This window comes from Podarcis melisellensis, assembly GCF_964234715.1.
Source record: "Podarcis melisellensis genome assembly, chromosome: 11".
NCBI classification, from domain to species: Eukaryota; Metazoa; Chordata; class Lepidosauria; order Squamata; family Lacertidae; genus Podarcis; species Podarcis melisellensis.
Window position 1 is genome coordinate 35,665,577 of NC_138543.1, and position 20,776 is coordinate 35,686,352.

The following is a 20,776-nucleotide window of genomic DNA, read 5'->3' on the forward strand; positions in this document are numbered from 1 at the left end:
GTAAGTGTGTAGTTCTTAGTGGGTCTATTGTATGTTAATAAATATTGTCAAGGGTTCTGAGGACTGTACTTAAGAAGTGGAACATTAGCTTCAAAAGAAGCTACTGCTAGGAGGTAGAATTCATGCCACACAAGCATCAAATGCCTGAGAATACTTAAACTATGAATTCTACTAGTCTTGCACTCATACATGATCCCCGCGGGGGACAAAGCTGAATTTATAAAACTGCAACAAAGCTCAAGGCTCACTTTAATGTTGTTTGATGAGAAAAAAACAGGTTGCTATAACTGTAGTTCTTTACATGGTCGTCTGTGCAGTCCATCATATTGAGGATTTGTGCCTGCACTGCACATTATTTGGGAACTCGTTCAGGGAAACTCCATGGTTCTGCAAAAATCAATGGCAGGAGCCAGCACACTTTCCTGAGGGTAGACTGTCTAATTGTACATATGACCACTTATAGAACCAGTTACAGGTACACAATTTGTTTTCTAATTTGTGCATATGGAAGACCACAAGACAGAGTGGGCCTTTTCTGTGGTGGCTCCACACCTTTAGAACACCTTCCCAGTAGCACTGTAGTAAGAGGGCTACATTCCAGGTTCTTTTTTAAAAAAAGGCTTAAAGACTCATTTGTTTTGATTTGCCTTGCCTAAGTCTTGTTTTGTCCTGCTTGTTGGACACTATGTTGCTGGAGGTAGTTAGCCTTGTGAATCTGTTTTCTTCTTGTTTCTTTTTATATTGCTGTAAGCTGTGTTGGATGGCCTTTGCCTAGAAAATTAATATATTTTTTAAAAAAATTACTACTACCACCACCATAGTTGTGGTTGCTGAGGCAGTACAGTACACAGCAATGCTGCATAATTAGAAGAGTCTTTGGGCCTGTCATCCCCTTAAGATTAACTGGGAAAGCCCTTAGAAAGTAGCATTCTTTCTTTCCATTGTCACCCAGTTATACATCCAAACAATTCTTGTGCTTGTTTTTTCCTTTGTATACTTTAATTGCTGGCTTTTAGTTTTCATGCCAATCATGGTCTCTAGTTAGGACCACAGTTGTTTGTTCTATATTTCATCCTTATTCTGCTCTGCACATTCACCAGTACTAATTTCTTACCATGTACCTCTTTGCATATGCAGAAGTGCCACCAGGAAGTTCAAAGATGTAGAGGTAGGTAGAGTAAGAATTGGCTTTTTTCTCCCTGCGACTTCCACATCAGAAAACCCTTCTCACATGCCTCTTTCCTCACCACATGCAAAGGCCCTGTTCGCTGCTAGGCAACATAATCATTCAGTAGCACTGGAATAATTGTTATTGCTAAGGGAAGAATGACACAGATCACTCTGAGAAGAAAAATGGAATTGATATACTTGACTCAAAACTGGTCAGCCTTCCTGTAACTCTTAAGCACAGGTATTTGAGGGTATTTCTTGAAGTGGATGGTCACAGAGGTACCAAATCTACCCTCTTAGCTTCCATCTCCTCAGATTTTTCAAACAGTACATCTCCCACTTGCACAGACAAAAGTAATTTAGGAGAAGGTGGGAAAGCCATGTAGACACAGACAAATGGAACAATATTTATAGGTAGACTGCTGGAGTTAAGTGGAATATGTAGCAAAGTTCCTGTGATTAAGAAATTGAAATAAACCAATCCATGCTCCTAGCAGTCACTCATGTGCGCTATAGACAAAGCTTCTGCTTTGAAACCTGACTTTGGATGTAAATTTGTTTTCCCTGGCTATTCCCCAAATGTCAATCCATTTATATACAAGAAGGCAAACTGGAATTACATTATTCAAGTCTTACAAGAAACCTCCACATTTTGATTACCTGTGAATGTTATCTTCACCAGAAGGAACCACACCAAGGTTTGCTACGCTTACCACCTTCTGCAATATTACAAAACGAGTGGAATTTTGTGGTGCAACAGTGACTGTAGTGGATGTTTCATTCATACCAGTCAACCTTCCTGAAACAGTAAAACATAAAAACCATGGATTTGTGTGGTTAATATCATAAATAAAATTTAAAGCAACACTGACATATTAGCCCAATAATACATATACCTGGTGCTAAATGTTTAAGGTTTGTCTTAATAAGGATTTCTGAGTGCCTTATGGGAACAGATGATAAATACCTAGTCAACTAACTATAATTTTTAAACTGCATATTCAAGAAGATGTAGTAAGACATTTTCATATAATTCCAAAAACTAAATGCTTATGCAGTATAACTGAATGATTTTGTGTGGGTGGGTGGGTGTGCATATACACTACATATTCACATACAATCACTAATATATAGAGATCTCAAAAGAGAAAACAGCATGCTTATAAACAACACCCATAAGTTCAATATTACTGTAAATAAGATTGCAACAGTTACTAGCCTGCAAAAAATACAACCATCAAATTGTAGAGTTGGAAGGGACCACAAAGGTTGTATCATCCAACTCCCTGCAATGCAGGAATCTTTCCCCCAAAGAAATAAACAACTATCTGACTTTTAGAAGACATCTGAAGGCAGCCCTTCAGATTATTTTGTTCGGAGCCGCCCAGAGTGACTGGGGAAACTCAGCCAGATGGGCGGGGTATAATTATTATTGTTATTATTATTATTATTATTACTACTACTACAACATGGGGCTCGAACCCATGACCCTGAGATTAAGAGTCCCATGCTCTACTGATTGAGCTAAATGTAGTAGCTTGCTATGGGTTGGTGGAAAAAAGCTAGAGAGCTGCACTTCTACACTGGACATACTAGAGTGAGTTTCCCACCTCTAGCAGCTTACTTGAATTCTTTGCTGGGTACACCCATTCTATCCTTCACCACCCAATCATTCATTTGCGTGCAATTTCTTCTTGCCTTTGGCTAGTCTAGCATATGAGACTAATTCATCACTTCGCACACCAACAGGAGTCATGATACAAATACACTAGAAGCGCCTATTCACAAGTTTACTTAAAAACAAAGATAATGACCTCCACTTAAAACAAGGATAAACACTAAAAGATGGCCATGCAGTCAAGGTTCTGAGCTATAAAGCTTTATACTCACTCACATTCTTTATTATGGTCCAAAGACCCACAAAAACCATTTTGAAAACAAAGTGCATTAAAAATACAAAAAAGACATAACAACAACAACAACAACAAATTTATTATTTATACCCCGCCCATCTGTCTGGGTTTCCCCAGCTACTCTGGGCGGCTTCCAACAGAATATTAAAATACTAGGCAGGCATTGTGTTTTATCAAAGACATGTTGATTTCTAATTCTTACTAGCTCCAAGAGAAAATTTCCCATGGTCAGGTTTATATCATTTTTCTTATCTTCAAGGAGATACTTGAGATAAAAGATATCGGTGCTTCCAGGTAAATTTACCAATAAGGGCTTAATGAATTGGTTCCTGGCTCTACAAGCAAACTAGAACATTGAACTGGGCTCAGAAATGAATCGCTGACAGTGTAGTCAGCAAGGAACTAGTGTTACATGAACACAGTGCCTTGTTGTTGTTTAGTCGTTTGTCGTATCCGACTATTCGTGACCCCATGGACCAGAGCACAGTGCCTAATTCTGCTCAATAGTATGGTTGCTAGGTTCTGCATTAGGTGGTTTCTGAACCATCTTCAAAGGAAGCCCAATGTTCAACTCACAAGCAACTGGCCATTGCCTAAATCTGCTTCTCAGTCTACCCATGCAAATGCTGGGAGATTTTCTGTGTGAGGGGCAGGACACACTATTTTTTTATTGTTTTTCTGCCCACGCTATACCACTGGTTGTAGTAAGACACTGCCTTACAGAAGCTCCTGCCAAGTAAGCTAGAGGGCAAGACAGGCAAGGAGCTGACACATATGTGCCCTGGAAGGATCAGAGTAAGCATTACCCCAAAGGTCAGGAAGATGTGCCCTGTCAGATAGGTAATAAACAAGTAATATTTTTGCACTAGAAATGGAACATGCTTCTTTGTAAGACTGCTATGGTGCTGAACCGGTTTTTGTAATTCTAAAGTAAATGAAGAAAACAGCCTACTCAAGGTTTATTTTAAACTACATTTCACTTAACCATGAATATTACGTAGCTTTTTTAAAAAAATAATGTATCAACTTTAGCCGGGAACAGTACATGGTACTGCAGATGGTCTAAATTTTACATTAGGAAAATGCATTGAAAAAAGTACATAAGCAGTCTTGAGGCTGCTTTTAAGCAAAGCACAGGACTGACATAACACTGCTGAGAGATGTGTGTACTCATTAAGGATTTAAACCTTCTCCATTAAGCTCTATTGAAGAGCAAATGCTGAATAAATGAATGCAACTATGTTTATGTTAAAAGCCTGTTTCCCGCAGCATGTAATTAAAGGAAATGTTGTACAAAGCCAGTACTTTTGTCAAGCTCCTGTAAATGGAAAGATGGATAGCACTCAGAGAAGTGAATGCATTGCTTCATATTTAACCTTAACACTCTTGTCATTAATGGTTTGTCTAACTTGTTCTATAAAGACAAGGTACTGCTCCATTGAAGTAAAATTAAAAAAATCAACTAAACCATGCTTTTCAGAACAGAAGATTCATTATCGTTGACTAATGTATTGGCATAAAGCAAAGTAACATCCTATCAAGTAAAGCACACATTCAATCTGCCTTACCACCCCCCCTTTTATTTTTAACTCATGCTGTTTTATTGTTATAGGCAATTTGTACCACTCAGCATGACAGTGTAAACTGAATCAAGATTAATTTACATGCAAAAGAACACTTAGCATGGTAAGCAAATGTATTGTCTCGATTGCTGAGGTGGAAAAGAACCTGAAAAGAAAAAAAAGGTGCTCTAATTAAGGGGCATCAAATATGATTGCTTGTGGTAGTTAAGGGCCAGAAAATTGTGAATGTCTGACCATTTAAAGAATTAGCACCTTGCTTGTTGGGAGGACAGAAAATGTTGCAAACATAAATCTTGATAAAATCAAGTAAACAATTTGAGAGATTTTTTTTTATTTTTTAAAAGACATGGCTTTTCCGAATTAAACTCTATTGGGTATACTTAAAGTTGCCAGTTTAACTTTACTAAAATTGTAGTCTTTGGGGGAAAATCTAGAAGAGGAAATTATTGGAAACTTAAGATTTCAGAAACCTATTAATATCCAAAAGCTGAACTAAAGCAGAATGAGCTTGACATTTTAAATTACTATAGTACTTTTATGAAATGTTTATCTTTCAGAAATATTAGGTGAAGTCTAATGCTGTGAGTGGAGCAGATTTCCACTTTTGCAATGAAGAAGAGTTTGGACTTGGACTTGATATCCTGCCATTCACTCCCCTTAAGGAGTCTCAAAGCGGTTAGCAATCTCCTTTCCTTTCTTCCCAATGACACTTCCCTTTCCCCTCCTTCTTCCTGCAGCCACCTATATGCCCCCAAACTCTGCTTTGGAGAATCTCTGCAACGGATTTTGGGAATGTATAGAAGTTGGTTTCTGCTACAATGGGTTCATCCACTCCTCTCAGTTAATGTTCTGCCATTACTTTAAAGAAAAACAAAATAGTAAGCAGCATTACTGTTAACAAATGTTATCGATATGTATTGCTCGATATTTAAACCTAGGGGGGAAATAAGGGAAATGTGTGCGAAAATATCAATTTGGTACACAGAAACAGAAAAATCAAATAACCCCAGTTGCTGTTCTGAACTATGCTAGGTGGTTTGGGAATGAATTACACCAAAAGTGGTTTTTCCAGTTCAGAATTGAGATCCTACTGAAACGGAATGGCAAGGCTTAGCATATCATGCACAGCATGCACATAAATGCAGCTTTCCATCTTTTACCACTGCTTAGAAAACTTTAACAAGTATGAATATGCAGCAGTTTGTTCCCCTGCTGCCTTTGCCCAGCTCTATTAGAAGAATGCAACAGCAAACATCATAATGGAAATATATATTTTTCTTGGTACTGTAAAAATTCTATACCTTTTATCGTTGATTTTCAGAAATCAATACATGCTTTTAGTTTCTAATATTTAGTTCCTAATATTTAAAAAGTGATTCTATTTCTACTTTTAAAAATCCTCATTTCCCCTCCCCCCTTTTTAAAAAATATTTCTAGATGTGAAGGTTTGCGGCATTTCACAAAGGAAAGAAAACTCTGGACAATAATAGTACTATTGAAGGAGATTAAGGCTACAATGAATTCAACAGGACTTACTTCTAAGTAGACCTGGTTAGGTTTATACTGCAAGTTTGACTGACATGGGACAATTGCTCTTGGTAACTTTCCAAGCTGACCTGAATTTTATGCTTGACTTTACTAGTGAAAATTAAGAGGAAATTCAGTTGGCTTAAATATTAAGTGAATATTTAGCAACTGTTAAATTCCCCCCTCAAAATACTCTGTAAACTGTTATTTAATCTTGTTTAGAAAATACATAAAGCTGAGAATTGAGACTTCTATTATCATGAATTTTCTAAAACGGCTAAAACATTTAACTAAGATGATACTAAAGAAAAAGCCTTTTAAACCTACGGTAAATTTGCCAGCATCAGTCCTGCATCAAAGAATGAATTCAGGAAGACAGAAAGAGCAATACTGAAATGCCAAGAGACCTTCATGGATTTACAAATACTTCATATAAACAAATTTTCAAATAGCTTTATTCAGAGTAGCCTTTCTGCTCTATTAAACATAGCAAACAGCTGCCAGATTTATTCAGACAAATAATCAACAACCACAGAAGTAAAATGGCAGAAGAAAAAGGAATTTTGGCAACAACTCCACAGAGGACCACAGCTATTCTCAAAGTGCACTTCTTCTATGCACTCATGGTTCTGAATGGCCAGTCAGGAGGGGGGAGCTCTCAGTCACAGCTAAGCATACAAAACTCAATCAAAATACAAGCAAGCAAGCATACAACAAGAATGAGAAAGGGAGAGACAGAGTGCAATATCCAGCTTTACTTAAAATTGCACTCCTAGATGACAGTTTAAGAGAAGGGGAGAAAAGTAAATCACAAAATATGACGAAGCCTCAAGTCACTCACTCACCTTGGTTTGCTGAGCACGTGCAAAGTAGGCTTTAGCCAGCAAAGAGTAAGAACAGCAAATAGTTAGGAACTAGTTAAGGGAGAAAATAACTGACCTTATTTTTTTATCATAGTACACAACTACACAGAAAAAAGGAAATCAAATAGTTGTGAAGGCTATCATTATTTCTAGATGAAAGACACAGAGAAGAAGACCCACAAAACTGCTTATTAAACATTTATATTAAATATATATCATATTCACGTGTTTTGGGCGGCTGTAATAAATACACAAGGATTTTTTAAACTTTCTAGAATAGTATGAAAGGACTGATTAATGCAAATTCCAATATGAGAATACACAATGGAATCTAAAGGTATCCCACCCACCCCAAACAGTTCAGAGACTGTCCAGGTGAGCTTATAAATAAACTGTTTGGCGTCTTTAAACACAATACCAAATAAAACCTTTTGCAAAAAGAATTTGTAGTACAGGAAAGTCCTTCATATATATTTGATGTGATGCCACACAAAAAAGCCTGCGAGTTATGAGACAGGCAGAACTCTGTTATGCGTTTGTGTGTAAGTACAGAGTCTATGATGGAGCAACAGGAAAATCCAAAGCCCTGCTGGCTAGCTGTGGCCAGGGAGTGGGTGGGGGAACACCTAACAAACAGAGCCACGTAACAGCGCCAACAACAGAGCTAGTGCAGCTTTGTGGCCTCTGTGGATGTGCGGGGGGGGGGGGGGCGTAGGTTAGGATATGCACATTTCTTGGCTTCTCATATACAACTCATTTTGGCCCTCACTGCCCACCATTATCAAGGAGGGCACAGAGATTTTTGGCTTTGAACTATGGAGACTTCTGTCAGTGGGTAAGACTTTCTGCTGCATCCTATGCAGCTCAGCCATACTCCGGGTGAACACAGAATTGCTCCATTCTATATTTTTAAAAGTGCGACAAAAAATGTGGGTGCCAACTAAGTAGCTAAGCCATGCTTCTTTTGAAACTGAAGAGATTAAGGCTAAATAATGCTGTAAGAAGTAGGTCACACTAATGAATTTTAATGGAGTAGGGACAAAGTATACTAGCTATATACAAGCAAAAGCTTTAGAAAGAGGACTGGAAATATAAAGAAAACTATTAAAATGTGTTGGAATTGTTTTTCTGAGTAGGTTACACCAGTATTCCAATCACTAGGACTAATATGAAATGTCCAAGCGCATAGGCAGCCATAGTTTGGTTAAATAGATATATTTATTGCTTCACACAACAAGGCGTCCTGAATTTAAAAAAAAGACACTACAGTCCCACCTCTGGTTGCGAACGGGATCCATTCTGGAGGCCCGTTCGCAACATGAAAAGAACGCAACCTGCAGCAGTGCGTCTGCGCACGTGCGGGTTGCAACTCGCCGCTTCTGCGCATGAGCGAGCGGCGAAACCCGGAAGTAACCCTTTCCGGTACTTCCGGGTCACCGCGGGATGTAACCTGAAAGAACGTAACACGAAGCGGACGTAATATGAGGTATGACTGTACAGTGGTACCTCAGGTTACATACGCTTCAGGTTACATACACTTCAGGTTACAGACTCCGCTAACCCAGAAATAGTGCTTCAGGTTAAGAACTTTGCTTCAGGATGAGAACAGAAATCATGCTTCAGTGGAGCTGCGGCAGCAGGAGGCCCCATTAGCTAAAGTGGTGCTTCAGGTTAAGAACAGTTTCAGGTTAAGAACGGACTTCCGGAATGAGTTAAGTACTTAACCTGAGGTACCACTGTATATAGTACAATAGCCATTAAAACAGTACATGTATACTCAAAAGAATCGCCTAGATAAGAAAAATACACACAAACTCACACAGTGGTTATGGCCTAATCATGACTTTTTTTTTAAAAAAAGTTTCAATCAGTTTCTTAGTACCAGTGCAATATGAAATGAGTATTACTTAGGAGGGCAGTCAATGGAAATCTTAGGGTTAGACCAGAAAAATATGTTCTCATTTAGAACAATATGATTTTACTGCATTTGCAAAAAGGTCCAGAACATCCATCTTATTTTAATTTCCCCCCCTACCTCGTTCTCTCTTAAAGTCTTTTTCTGACATAGTAACTGGTAAAAGTAGTTCTCCGACAGGGGGTTGAATAGTAATACTGAACTGATCATCTTTTGTACTGTGAAAAAAAGAGAAAGGTAAATGAATGGTTTAGTAAGATAAAACACTTGTCTTATCAGTAAAGAAATAAGGAACAATTTATATAATGACCAGTCTTCACCCGTGCCAAAAAACCAGCTACCAAAATTTTAAATATTCAGCAGAATCCATACCTAGGATGTTCATTGTTTTCACCTCTGATTACGTCATTCCACAGCACACAGAATGGCTACATCTGTGTTCCAACTATGATAAAGTGGTAAAACTTCTATATCCCCAAATTACTGTGCCCCAGAACCAGTGCCTTTTTTCTAGTAGTACGCAGTACCAGCACCTTTTTTCTAGAAAAAAGCACTGGTGCTGGAGTGCTTTCCTCCGCCTTCCAGACCTCTATGAGACATGGGGTAAGGCCTGAAGTTTAGAAGTGGCCAGGCAGGCCCTTCACCGGCGCCCTCCAGGCCCTGAGGTAAAGTGTGCATGTAACAAAGCTCTCATAACACGGTTGCTACCACCAGCGCTAGTTGCTTGGTAACTGTGCACAACCACTTTAAGCTGCCAGAGAGCAGGATGGAGATGAAGGAACCCTTCCTACCCACCCCACCCTCCGCTTGGGTCCCTGCACATTTTCACTGCCACTTTTACCACACCAAGCATCAATCTGTTTCTATGCCAAAAAAGGTAGGATTGCGTGTTCTTTTTGAAGGCCAAAAATCATATTGTTACCACCTCCATACAGAGCAATATGCAGTGGTTTTGTAGATCTAAAATAAAGCATGGAAAACTTCAAGAAAATAAAGGGGTGGTATTGGTCATGTGTACGGTGAACATCTTTCTAAGCGTGCTAAATAAGTGTTAGGTCCAATCTTCAAGTTAAGGATTCTCTCTTTACTATCTTTAATTAGATGTATTTCTTGGAAAGCTTTGCTTAATAAAAATAGTGCTTACCAAGGAGTTCTTCCAGGAGCTTTTAATTCTTTATTAGAGTTTTGCATCATTTATATAAGGAACTATTTTAAAACTCCTAAATGTTTTATTACCAATTTTTACCTTTCCTTTATATAATTTGCTTTTACTGAATCACTTGCTCCAGTACATTACAAGAATAGCAAATTTTGCTATGCAAATCACAGTCAATGATTGGCATCTAAACCAATTGATCTACCCATTACCACTATCTGCCTTCCCACACAAGCCTTACTACAAAGCTATTGATTTAAACAGTGCCGATCGGTTTCCATTTTCTGATTTTGGGCAGGCTAATTAAGAAAGTGAGTAATTGTGATTACATTGCTTCAGGATCAATTACATTTGATGTAAGACAAAGTACTCCTTTTGGAACAATGTAAGGGAAATAATTATAATCAGAAATGGTTTATGGGGGTGAACCTTTTCATAACAATACAGCCAACACCACACACACTTTTGTTATTCTGCGGGCTTAACATGTTTAAAACAAATAATATATAAAATGATTTTAATAGAATCAGTAAGCTTAGTTTATATGGGTAAACTATGTTCTCTTAGAAAGTGTAAGAGAAAAAAGTAAACATTATTTTTGCAGGGGAACTGGTGTGGATTGTCATCTTTGACAATCATGCGGAGAATACAGGAAACTGGCATCGAAGGGCAGCACAATGCAATGGCTGCTAGAATGGATTTGGAATGAAGAGGTTATTATTGAGAACTTGCACTTCATTCTTGGATGTCACAGGGCTAGAGCGCTAGGCAATGAAAGTATCTCAGAACCCTCTGTAGGAGTGTCAAGATTCAGCCCTGCCCCAAACTTGAACCTGAGGTCTCCTCAGAGGAGCAAGGGGAGCAGGACCCTCCACTGGCTCTCCACACTCTCAGTGACCATAAAGATATCTGTGCCCCAGGACTGAAGTCTCACACTCCAGCTGCCAGAGTTCCTGGCTAGCTCTTGGACCCACCCACCCACCTTTCCTCAGGACCACAGCAGTAGAAGAGATGTGAGCCAGGCAGAAGCTTTAGAGCCACATGGAAGCACCTCCTTGGACCAGGGCCGCCTGGCTCAGAACCAGGAGGGAACAAAGCCTGCAGTTTCTATATAAGCTCCCAGTCTGAAGCAACAGCTGTAATCTGAGCTCCAGCTTTTTTTGGGGGAACTAGACAAAGTGGCAGTTGACCGGAAGAAACCTAGTGCCTTGCCCCTATAAGTTTTGGGTGTCACTGACTGTTGTTTGAGGATCACCTTACCAGCTGGATTCTGGCTGGGAGACTGAGGTGGGTTGGTGCTGTTGGAGGCTGTATTCCTAGAATTTTAAGGATACAGTCCCAACCTCCTTTGAGTCCTTTCACCTGCTTGTGACAAACTGGCCCCATTTGTACATCCCATTTAGAACGTATGGGAGAAAAATGTGTGTTATTTGGTACTCCTTAAAATATTCACTTAGTTAAAAGTTTAAAATCCAACCTCTTTTTAGCAACATAATTTTACATTCATTTTAACTGTGTGTTTTAAAAAACCTTTAATTGAGCAGTAGAAAAGCAACTATTTGGTTTCTTATTTCAACTCTAAACTTGGTGCTTAGCTTGAGCTGTGTCATTGGGTTCACATTGTCCAAATCATTAAAATGAATACACCACTGGTGTCTGAGGCAAATCTATTTACAGTGACGTTACTCATAGACCGGTGTTGAGGAATATCGATCTTTCTTGTTTGTCTAATAGGAAAATAATAAACAATTACTAGGCAATGTTGGAGAAAGTAATCAGTTTTTATATATCACTAATACAGCAGACCTCCCAAAACATAAAGGTGATGATCTGCATAAAATCAATGTGTTATGCTACATTGCTTATATTTATCACTGCAAAGAATCTCAAGCCTTCAGTGGCTTAAGTCTGGAACTGAACTATTAGTTTGCTGAGAGAGGGGCACTCAAAAGTGCACATACTTTATATAAAAAAATGAACATTTTAAAAACATTCTATGCAATATTCAATACAAGATCAACATACTATAATGCCAAATCATGCCAGTGTTTAAAGATGCTCAAAAGCAGATAATGAATACTGTTATTATATCACTCATAAAAATGCTGCAGAAAATTTTAATACATTTTTGAATAATCTAAAACATGATAAAGAAACTACTGGATTTTTTTTTAAAAAAACACACCATAAAATTCCACATTCAAGGAAGTATGAAGCCAATATCACTTTGTGGAACAGAACAGTGAAATTACATCTACAGTATATGAACTTCTGCATGTTTATTTCCCAGATTTCCTTAGCTAGAATATATGTTTGCTCTCTGACTATGGTTTATTTGTTGAAGCACCAGCAAATTAACCATTAACTAGCCTGCTGAAATTACAGTAAAGAACTGTTGATGATCTTATGGAAGGCTAAGCAGGGAATCACACCAGCAAAAAATCTAATGGTATAATGAATGTTAAGCAAACACATATGACTCTAAGTCTACAAACTAATTGAGACTCATCCACTATCTTGTAGGGGGAGACCTGGTGTGTCTGGCTGCCTCCAGAACATGAGTGGCACTGCTGAATACAAAAGTATTCAGCTGAGATAGGTGGAAGGATGTCACAGGCCTACCAAATTGGTAAATCTGTGCCTGGACTGTACTGTTTCAGGCTTCAAATGGGAGATTCTTATAACTAAATGCTCTCTCCCCTACCACAAAACATAACTTCATTACATTATTTTCTGATCCACAATATTAGACAAACAATGGTTTAAGAATTTGTTTACCTTAGATTACTTTGAATTCACACTTTTAGGACTGGGGGCAGGGGAGAAAAGAAAGCAGCCCTTCTTTCACACACTTAAATATATAACTGAAGAACCAAATATACATATCGCAACACCTGGGAGTGGAAGGAGCCCCGATAGATTTCTGGGACCCTCCTGGTGCAACACATCCATTTGCTCTTCATAATTTCATAAGTCCTGTTAGCAGGGGCTGGGTTTCACTTTGGCCTGATTTGCATGTCACACTAAGCCAAACTATTGCTTGCTTCCTGGAGAGCAGCTCAAATCTGCACTGCTCCATGGTTTGGCTTAGCGAGCCATCCAAACTCTCCTCAACCACAATCTGTAACTGTAGGACAAACCTTGGTGAACAAGGGCAGGGTAAAGAGCAAGTATTGCCTTCAATTAAATTATGCCCTCAAAGAGGACATTTCATCATTCATTCTTATGGGGAAAGAGTAACCCATTCACTGGTGCAAATGAATGTTAAAGGGGTACAACTCCGGAACATTATTGGGGAAAAGGCTAAACCTGTCCCCTGTTCCCAATGACCCTATGTTCTGGAGCAGGTTCCCTTACCCGGCCAACCCCACATGTTGGAGCCTACCTACTTTCCTCCATGTGTGGACAGCTGGAGCTACTGAAGAATATGACAGAAAGTACACGGCTTAAATGGACATTAAATTGAGAAGTCATGGGAAACCTATTGCCAAAGCTTGTGATGCTGGTGTCAAGGAACAAGCTTTGTTTCTTTGTTACACATAAAATAAAGCTGCCTGTTCACCCACAGTACTCAGTGGAAACCCCCTCAGTACAAGAGATCCTTTTCTTGTTCACACTAGAAATGATACCAAAACACAGGCATGCAAATGTTAAGTACTGAGCTTTCCAGAGGGGACTAAGCAGATACTTTTACATGTGACTAGTCTGATATAATGGAGGTGCTCATTATTTTGTAAATTGTTTTCTGTGGTAAGCAGAAACACTTCCTGAACTTCTTTTGTCTAAAGGGGTGGGATGTCTGGGGTGGTGGGCTTTACAGTAACCATGGTACTTTAAGGTGACTGGCTGAAGATTTCAGCCCCTGGAGACTGACAAGCTAAGACACTGTTGCCAATCTAAATATACTAGCAGCAAGAAAACAATGTATTAATTAAATTGTGCATTATGTAGCTATTTGGAGAGCCATATCATCAGTATAATTATTTCATTTATTAAATTTCTATTGTGTTTCTATAAAAACACAAAAATAGAACTTTTCCATCTCTGTATTAAGCATACTGATCAACCTTCAGAGGCTTAAAAAAAACACCCACCTTAGCATAATGCGTTAATATTCAAACAGCACAACAGGTCAAAAAAATTGTATTTTCTTCCATTCATTTCCCCTACACATTAATGAGCTATTTTTGAAAAGCCACTGCAGCGTAACTTACCACAACTGGAAATTGGCAGCCTGGGTAGAATCACAAAAGTCAATCCCTACTGAGACTGTCATAGATTCCCCAGGTTCAAGAGATTCTATTGAATAGAACATAAAGCAAAACATTGAAAAAGTTAGATAAATCAGTGTAACAACAAGGCTTTTGAAAACTTGTATTAGGTTCTGCTTACTTTAACGTATTCCTTAAACATTTACTGACTTTGCAAAATTTTAGAACAAATATTTGCTTGGCTTTTGATCAAGTGTTAGTCATTGGAATGATGAAGAAAATAATTAGATAACAGGGACTGTTAACTGACCCTTTGGGGTTCTCTTCAGTGAGCTGCATGTAGATACATATTTATCAGTGTCAGAAATGACACTGGAGATATTGAGATAACCTTGGTAGGCTGTTACTTGAAAATTCTCTGCTATAATAAGTTAAGAACAAGAAATCTTATCAAACAATTATTCCAATTTACAGAAAATACCTGATTCAACTGTTGTAATGTATTTAACTTTGAGATTTAAGAACAATTTACTTATTTGTCAGAGGAAGTTAAAAGGATCAGTGAAGAGAACACCTTTGTTCCATGAATTTACTAGAAAACTATAGCAGCCTTTATTTACAATGTCAGAATATGTGTACAATATATTACATGCAATAATATATTATAGTTATTGCATTAAAATACCCAAACATTCATTGAAAATAAGTGGCATTAGCAACAAAGTTAACAAGAATATGCAAAAATGGACTGATAATATATGAAAATATATAATAATACGTTAAGACCTAGAGTTAAGATAAATTAAAGAGGGTAAGGATTTGCTGATTTGATTATGTAAATGGGAATACAAAAAGGGGAGGTGTGAGGAGGTAATCGAAACAAGCAAATGAGTTTAAAGATACTTAAAAATTGATTTCTTTTTAATTTTTCTCTATATCTTGTAATCTTTATTTTTTAATTTTTGTATTTTTCTTTTTCTTATTTTTTCCTGTTTATATGTTTTTTGTTTACTTCATTCTGTAAACTTTTGTTTTTTGTAAAATCTCAATAAATATTTTATAAAAAATAAAAAAATAAAATACCCAAACATTTAAATCTTAACTAATGGGTAAGATTACTTTAACATGAAACATCACAGAACGTGTTTCTAGAAAAAGTGCTATCCAAAATTTGTTTAGCTAAAACACAAACACACATTACTATATTGATTATTTTGATCACAAAATACGTTATCTTACTTTTAAATCTGATTCTCTTTAATTGCACTTTATCTTCCATGGTGCTTACTTGTTCTGTTTTTATATTTTTGCTGAATCCAGATTCTAACCACCAATGTAATTTCTTACTTCACTTTATATTTCACTGAAAGCTCTTCACAGAACTAAAGATTATTCTTCATATTACTCTATGATGTTCATTTCACTTACAACATATAGACTACACATTCTGGGTACGTATGAATGCACTGCTTTTTAATTAAACTGGCTTTACTCCATTCCTGCTTCTTAGGTCTGATTCATATATTTAAAGGAACAATTGTGTACATGTTTGCACTGAAGTAAGTCTCACTAAATTCAACAGACCTTACACAAGTGTGATTAAGATTGCAGATTAATCATGCAGTCTCCCCATAAGCATTGTGGGGAATAATGAACAGTCAATATAAGGCATAGCAATATGTGCAGAAAATTCTGGGTTTGAGCCTCATGTTGAGCAAAAGATTCCTGCATTGCAGGGGCCTGGACTAAATGACCCTTGTGGACCTTTTACTCTACAAATCTATGAATTCACATAAGTCTCCTTTCCTTCTTTTTGAAGAGAGGAGTTATTTTGCAACTTTTATGTCCATATGCCCATGTCTTGTCATGATACTGATATGCTCTCATCCATTTTTCGTCTCATTTACCTACTGCACTGGCTTTGTATTAGAGCACAAGACCTATTCAAAGTGCTGGTGAGAATTCCTGAAACCCAATTTCTCTCCACTCTCATGAGTGGGCATTTCCCACTACACCAAAAGCCCTTCTGCTCATGGCAAGAGCACCAACTGAAAATCATGAAAAATGCTAGAATATGATTATGAACATCCTTAGAATAATAGAATGATAGAGTTGGAAGGGATCCTAAGGGTCATCTAGTCCAACGCCAGTGAAGACTAATAATTATGAGTTGTTCCCTCCCCCATTCTGGTGTATTATTATGAATCATCTTAACAGATCTGTCCTTCACAATTATTAACCTACCTTAATACTTGTGATTTCCTGTGCTATTACAGGAAAAACCTCTATTTTATGTGCATGCATCATTAAATATAGCCCTATTCAAGTTCTTTGTTAACATCCAAGGGCAAGAAATGTGTAGAGGGCACGTGTTCCTCTGAACTAGTGCAATGAGATTTCCCCCTCTCCTCTCCTATGTGGTCCAATAATCACTCTGGGGTTGGGGGAACCCCAGAATAGATTTTGGGGGAGGCGTTGGGGGGAGTGTTGTGTTGTGTAAGGAGAAATCCTTGTAGTACTGACAGAACATTTTGCTTAGCGCTACACTGAACACAGCCCTATATTGCTAACTTTACTAGCAATATTAATATTCCAGTGTTATTAATATATGTATCAATACATTTTACACACTTTTTTAGTTTTTGCAATTAATTAAATTGCATTTAAAAATCTTAACATTGTTCTATTCCTGCTATTTAATTGAGATGCTACCCTGGACTGAGAATATGGAATATACGTTTAAACTGAAAAATGAAAACCTCCCCTACCACCTATCTGCAGGCCAATCAAAGAAGTACCACAGATATCAATAGGACTGTGGACATTACTATGCACTGGATTGCAAGTCATTAAAGAACTATGAACCATAGAAAAGAGTTGACAGTTAAAAGATCTACCTGCTCCTGGAATCAAAGGTTCGAGGTTTGTTTGTTTTTTAATGCATCTAAGTCTTTAAAAGTTAAGATGCTACAGGGGCTAGAAAAATATATTGCATAGTTTCAAAATTATAGAACAATTACCTATTGGGTTAAACACATGCACTTTCATGCCAGTAGGCAACTTTTTTTCGCCTAAGTGGATATTTTCTATCTTCTGGTCAGTGGTGTTAGCCAAGGTCACTTGGACAGATACCATCTGATCATTGTAAATGCATGGCTGTCTTGAGAAGTGATAATGAGCTGCTAATCCTTTCCCACTCATTCGGTGCAGGAGTTCATGAGTTCTTGTTGGCACAAAGGCTGGAACACTGACCTATTGCATAGGAAAAATTAAAAGTTAGTAAATACAGACTATCAAGTTCTTGCTTGGTTAAAAATAATAATGCAAGAAATCAATATTACATTCTATGCATACCTAAAACACAAGGATTAGACTGCATATTACTTTCAGGTGAAAACCTGTAAGGAAATAATCAAAGCAACATGTGGGGGGGGGGAAGGAATTTGATAACATTAAAATCTACAGAGGGAAACAGAAAGGAAGGAATGGGGATGAGCTCACTGGTATTCTTTGTATGCATAAAGTCTAAGTTTCAATTCTTGCTATCTCCAGTTAAAAGTGAACTCATGTAGTAGGTTCAAGAAAGATCCTCTGTCCAACACCTTGAGAAACTACTGCTGGTCATAGCACATGATATTGGAACAGATGGACCAATTCTGCAGTATAGTACAAGCCAGCTTTGTGTGCTCATAACTAACATATGCAATCAGCCGTATATCACCAGAGTATTAGCTAATTTTTTTTAACTGTCTTTCACATAATGAAAACACACAAACCAGAAATCCGACCTCTTCCCCCAGAGTTCCTTATCTACAAAGCAGTAAGTGTTAACAGCAGTCTTTTTAGATTCTATTCATAATAATGCAGCAATTTCAGATCAGAATTCCAAACCAGAGACCATTCATTTCATTGTTATAATAAAAATAAATATCATGACCATTATTGGTTTTCAAATGTAGCAACTGCTGCCTTAAATGTGTACATTCATTGTATGATGCACATCCCTTAATAGGGAGAACATCCCCAGATATCTCTCCCTAGTAGACCTAGGTTTGCAGTAGATCTTACTCTCGGTTGAGTCTAGAAACACAGCCAACTTGTCTAGGATATCAAGGGAGGCAGCCACAGAACTGGCACAACCTGCCACTGCTAACAGGAAAAGGATCAAGTGTCATCTCTGCAGTCACAGAAACAAAAGGAAATTGCAACAAAAATGTGCACAGACATTAAGCTGTGTTTGCAAGGTCTGTAAGATTTGTTGTTACATAATGTCCACAGTGTTAATTGCACAAAAAAATGTTCTAGATTTAAAGAACTGAGGGGTCAGTTAGACCCTCTTACCGTGTACTTTACATTATGGAATAGGCTTCATTTCAATTATTTATGCATGGAAAGTAGCATGGTTTTGTTACTTGCAAATGGTGCCACTCTGAATACTTTCCAACAGATATTCTATTTGTACAACTTTCTTGGAGTACATTTGACTGCAAATACACCTCCGACCCCTTTTGACCCTGATCCAGTCAAATTTTCCACTGATGGTAGATTAAATTGCTCTGCGAAAACATTTCTATGCTTAGTGCTGTGGAGAAAATAGAGCTGGTAGTAAGCAGTTTTTAAAACTGAGTAGAATTTTTTTATTTGTTTAAATCTTAAGTTTTTCTAATTGACAAATTGTACAATTTGTCTCCCAGTTTCAAAAAAGCTACCTACGTCAAGATTTTTGCAATATGCACATTTAAATTAAATGTATTAATCTTTAGTGTACCGAGGCTACATTTAATCAATTTAACATCAGATCATTAATCATCTGATTTTTAATCTAGCTAAAATAATCTTTATGCATACATATATGTACGATAATTTTTCAGTGATCTTCAGCTGCACATAGGAACAAGCATTCCTCAGCAGGGCATGGGCTTCACTCATGTACATAAACAATATTACATATGGTGGAAGGCGGGGAAGAGGAAGAAACCCATTCAACCTGTAGAACCTTGTTTCATGTTGCTGTTTATGACCACAGCTTGAGTCAGAGCATGAACATTTGGTACCAACCTCTTTTGCTGAATTTTTACTGTTCTGTTTTGGCTGGAACCATTTTCTTTTATAATTGCATATTATATTGTTGTAATCTGCCCTGCTGCCTTATGGTGAAGGGCGGATAGGAAATCTTACCAAAAAACAAATAAAGACATTTAAACCTAACAAGTAGAATTCTTTTTGCTGCTCACCCTTCCCCAAGCTAGACATTATATGTAAGTACACAGGTCAAAAAGTATTTTAACCCGTCAGAAATAATAAAAAACCATTACTGGAGCATGAGCTATACAACTGAAGAAACTCAAAATAGCATCAAGACCGGGTGGAATTATTTTATGTAGGCTGATTCAATACAAATGTTGTAAATATGTTTAAATGAAATCTCCCCTAAAGAGTTAACATGCATTTAGGAACTGTATGATAAACCACTACAAATCATATTGGCATACATTTAAGAAAGTCATCTATGTACTTTTAGATGTTTTATGAAAATAACCAATCAATTCTGCAGACACAACATTATTTCTAAAGGAAATCTGTGTGCATATAGATACAGGAAGACAAACCACACATATTTTATCAGTTTATTACAGTAAGCAAATAAGCGTGGAATGAGAGTGCACATAACTGTCTACTTAGTGCTTACTGAAACATTTATAAGAGCTGTTATCTCCCTAATAACAGACAGACAGCGTGCAATTTTAGAAAGGAGAAAAGCTTCATATTTTCAACACTTCACTAAAAAGTAACTGAAGAGTGTAAAATGAAAAATACTCTGTGCAGTTAGCTGGTAATGGACCATATTATCAACTCAAGTTAGATTTATATGATACAAACTAATCACTAATAGTTATTTTATGACATGGCATGTCTGCTTCCTGGGGGGTGGTGGCTTTAAGATTAAAACTGTAAAACTTTTAACGCCACTGCTCAATATTTCTTGAAGAAGAAACACACAAAATTTAAAGTTACTGTTTTCCAAGATGCTTTTTCAGAATGTGTAACTCAGCAGTCCAGTCCAGGGACCTGTTTGTGTGTTTCAATGTCCGGAAATAGTCCCGTAAGTTGCCTTTTTGGCTGCAAGAATAATGCAATATTACAGTATAAATGCAAAAAGAGCCTTGCAAAGCATTCCACCAACCACCTATGAAACTCCACTAAGAGCATGATAAACCTCCTATTTCTACCCGAGACTGCAAAAACAGAAGGCTGGTAGCAGCAGCATTTGGGTGTGGTAAAACACAAGTTGTAAGAAATGTACTTGCTATGGAAGTTGTAACCAGTTAGCATTGAAGTGATAAATATGTAATTAAACTTATAAATATTAGATGTTGCCCTAAATTCTAGGTTCTCCATAAGTATTTCTGTTGTTAGACACTGAGTTTATTATGCTGA

General features: G+C 37.4%; 1 protein-coding gene across 3 annotated transcripts in view; it reads right to left on the bottom strand.

The window, feature by feature from the left end:
• AP3B1 (adaptor related protein complex 3 subunit beta 1) overlaps positions 1 to 20,776 on the bottom strand; it is a 145,456-nt gene that overhangs the window by 10,143 nt on the left and 114,537 nt on the right. For all 3 annotated transcript variants that reach the window (XM_081929344.1, XM_081929343.1, XM_081929345.1), the window contains exons 23-26: positions 17,359 to 17,590; positions 14,342 to 14,426; positions 9,092 to 9,189; positions 1,831 to 1,969 (exon numbers count right to left, since the gene is read on the bottom strand). In XM_081929344.1, coding sequence (XP_081785470.1) covers positions 1,831 to 1,969; positions 9,092 to 9,189; positions 14,342 to 14,426; positions 17,359 to 17,590 — 554 coding nt within the window. The remainder of the gene's footprint in view (positions 1 to 1,830; positions 1,970 to 9,091; positions 9,190 to 14,341; positions 14,427 to 17,358; positions 17,591 to 20,776) is intronic.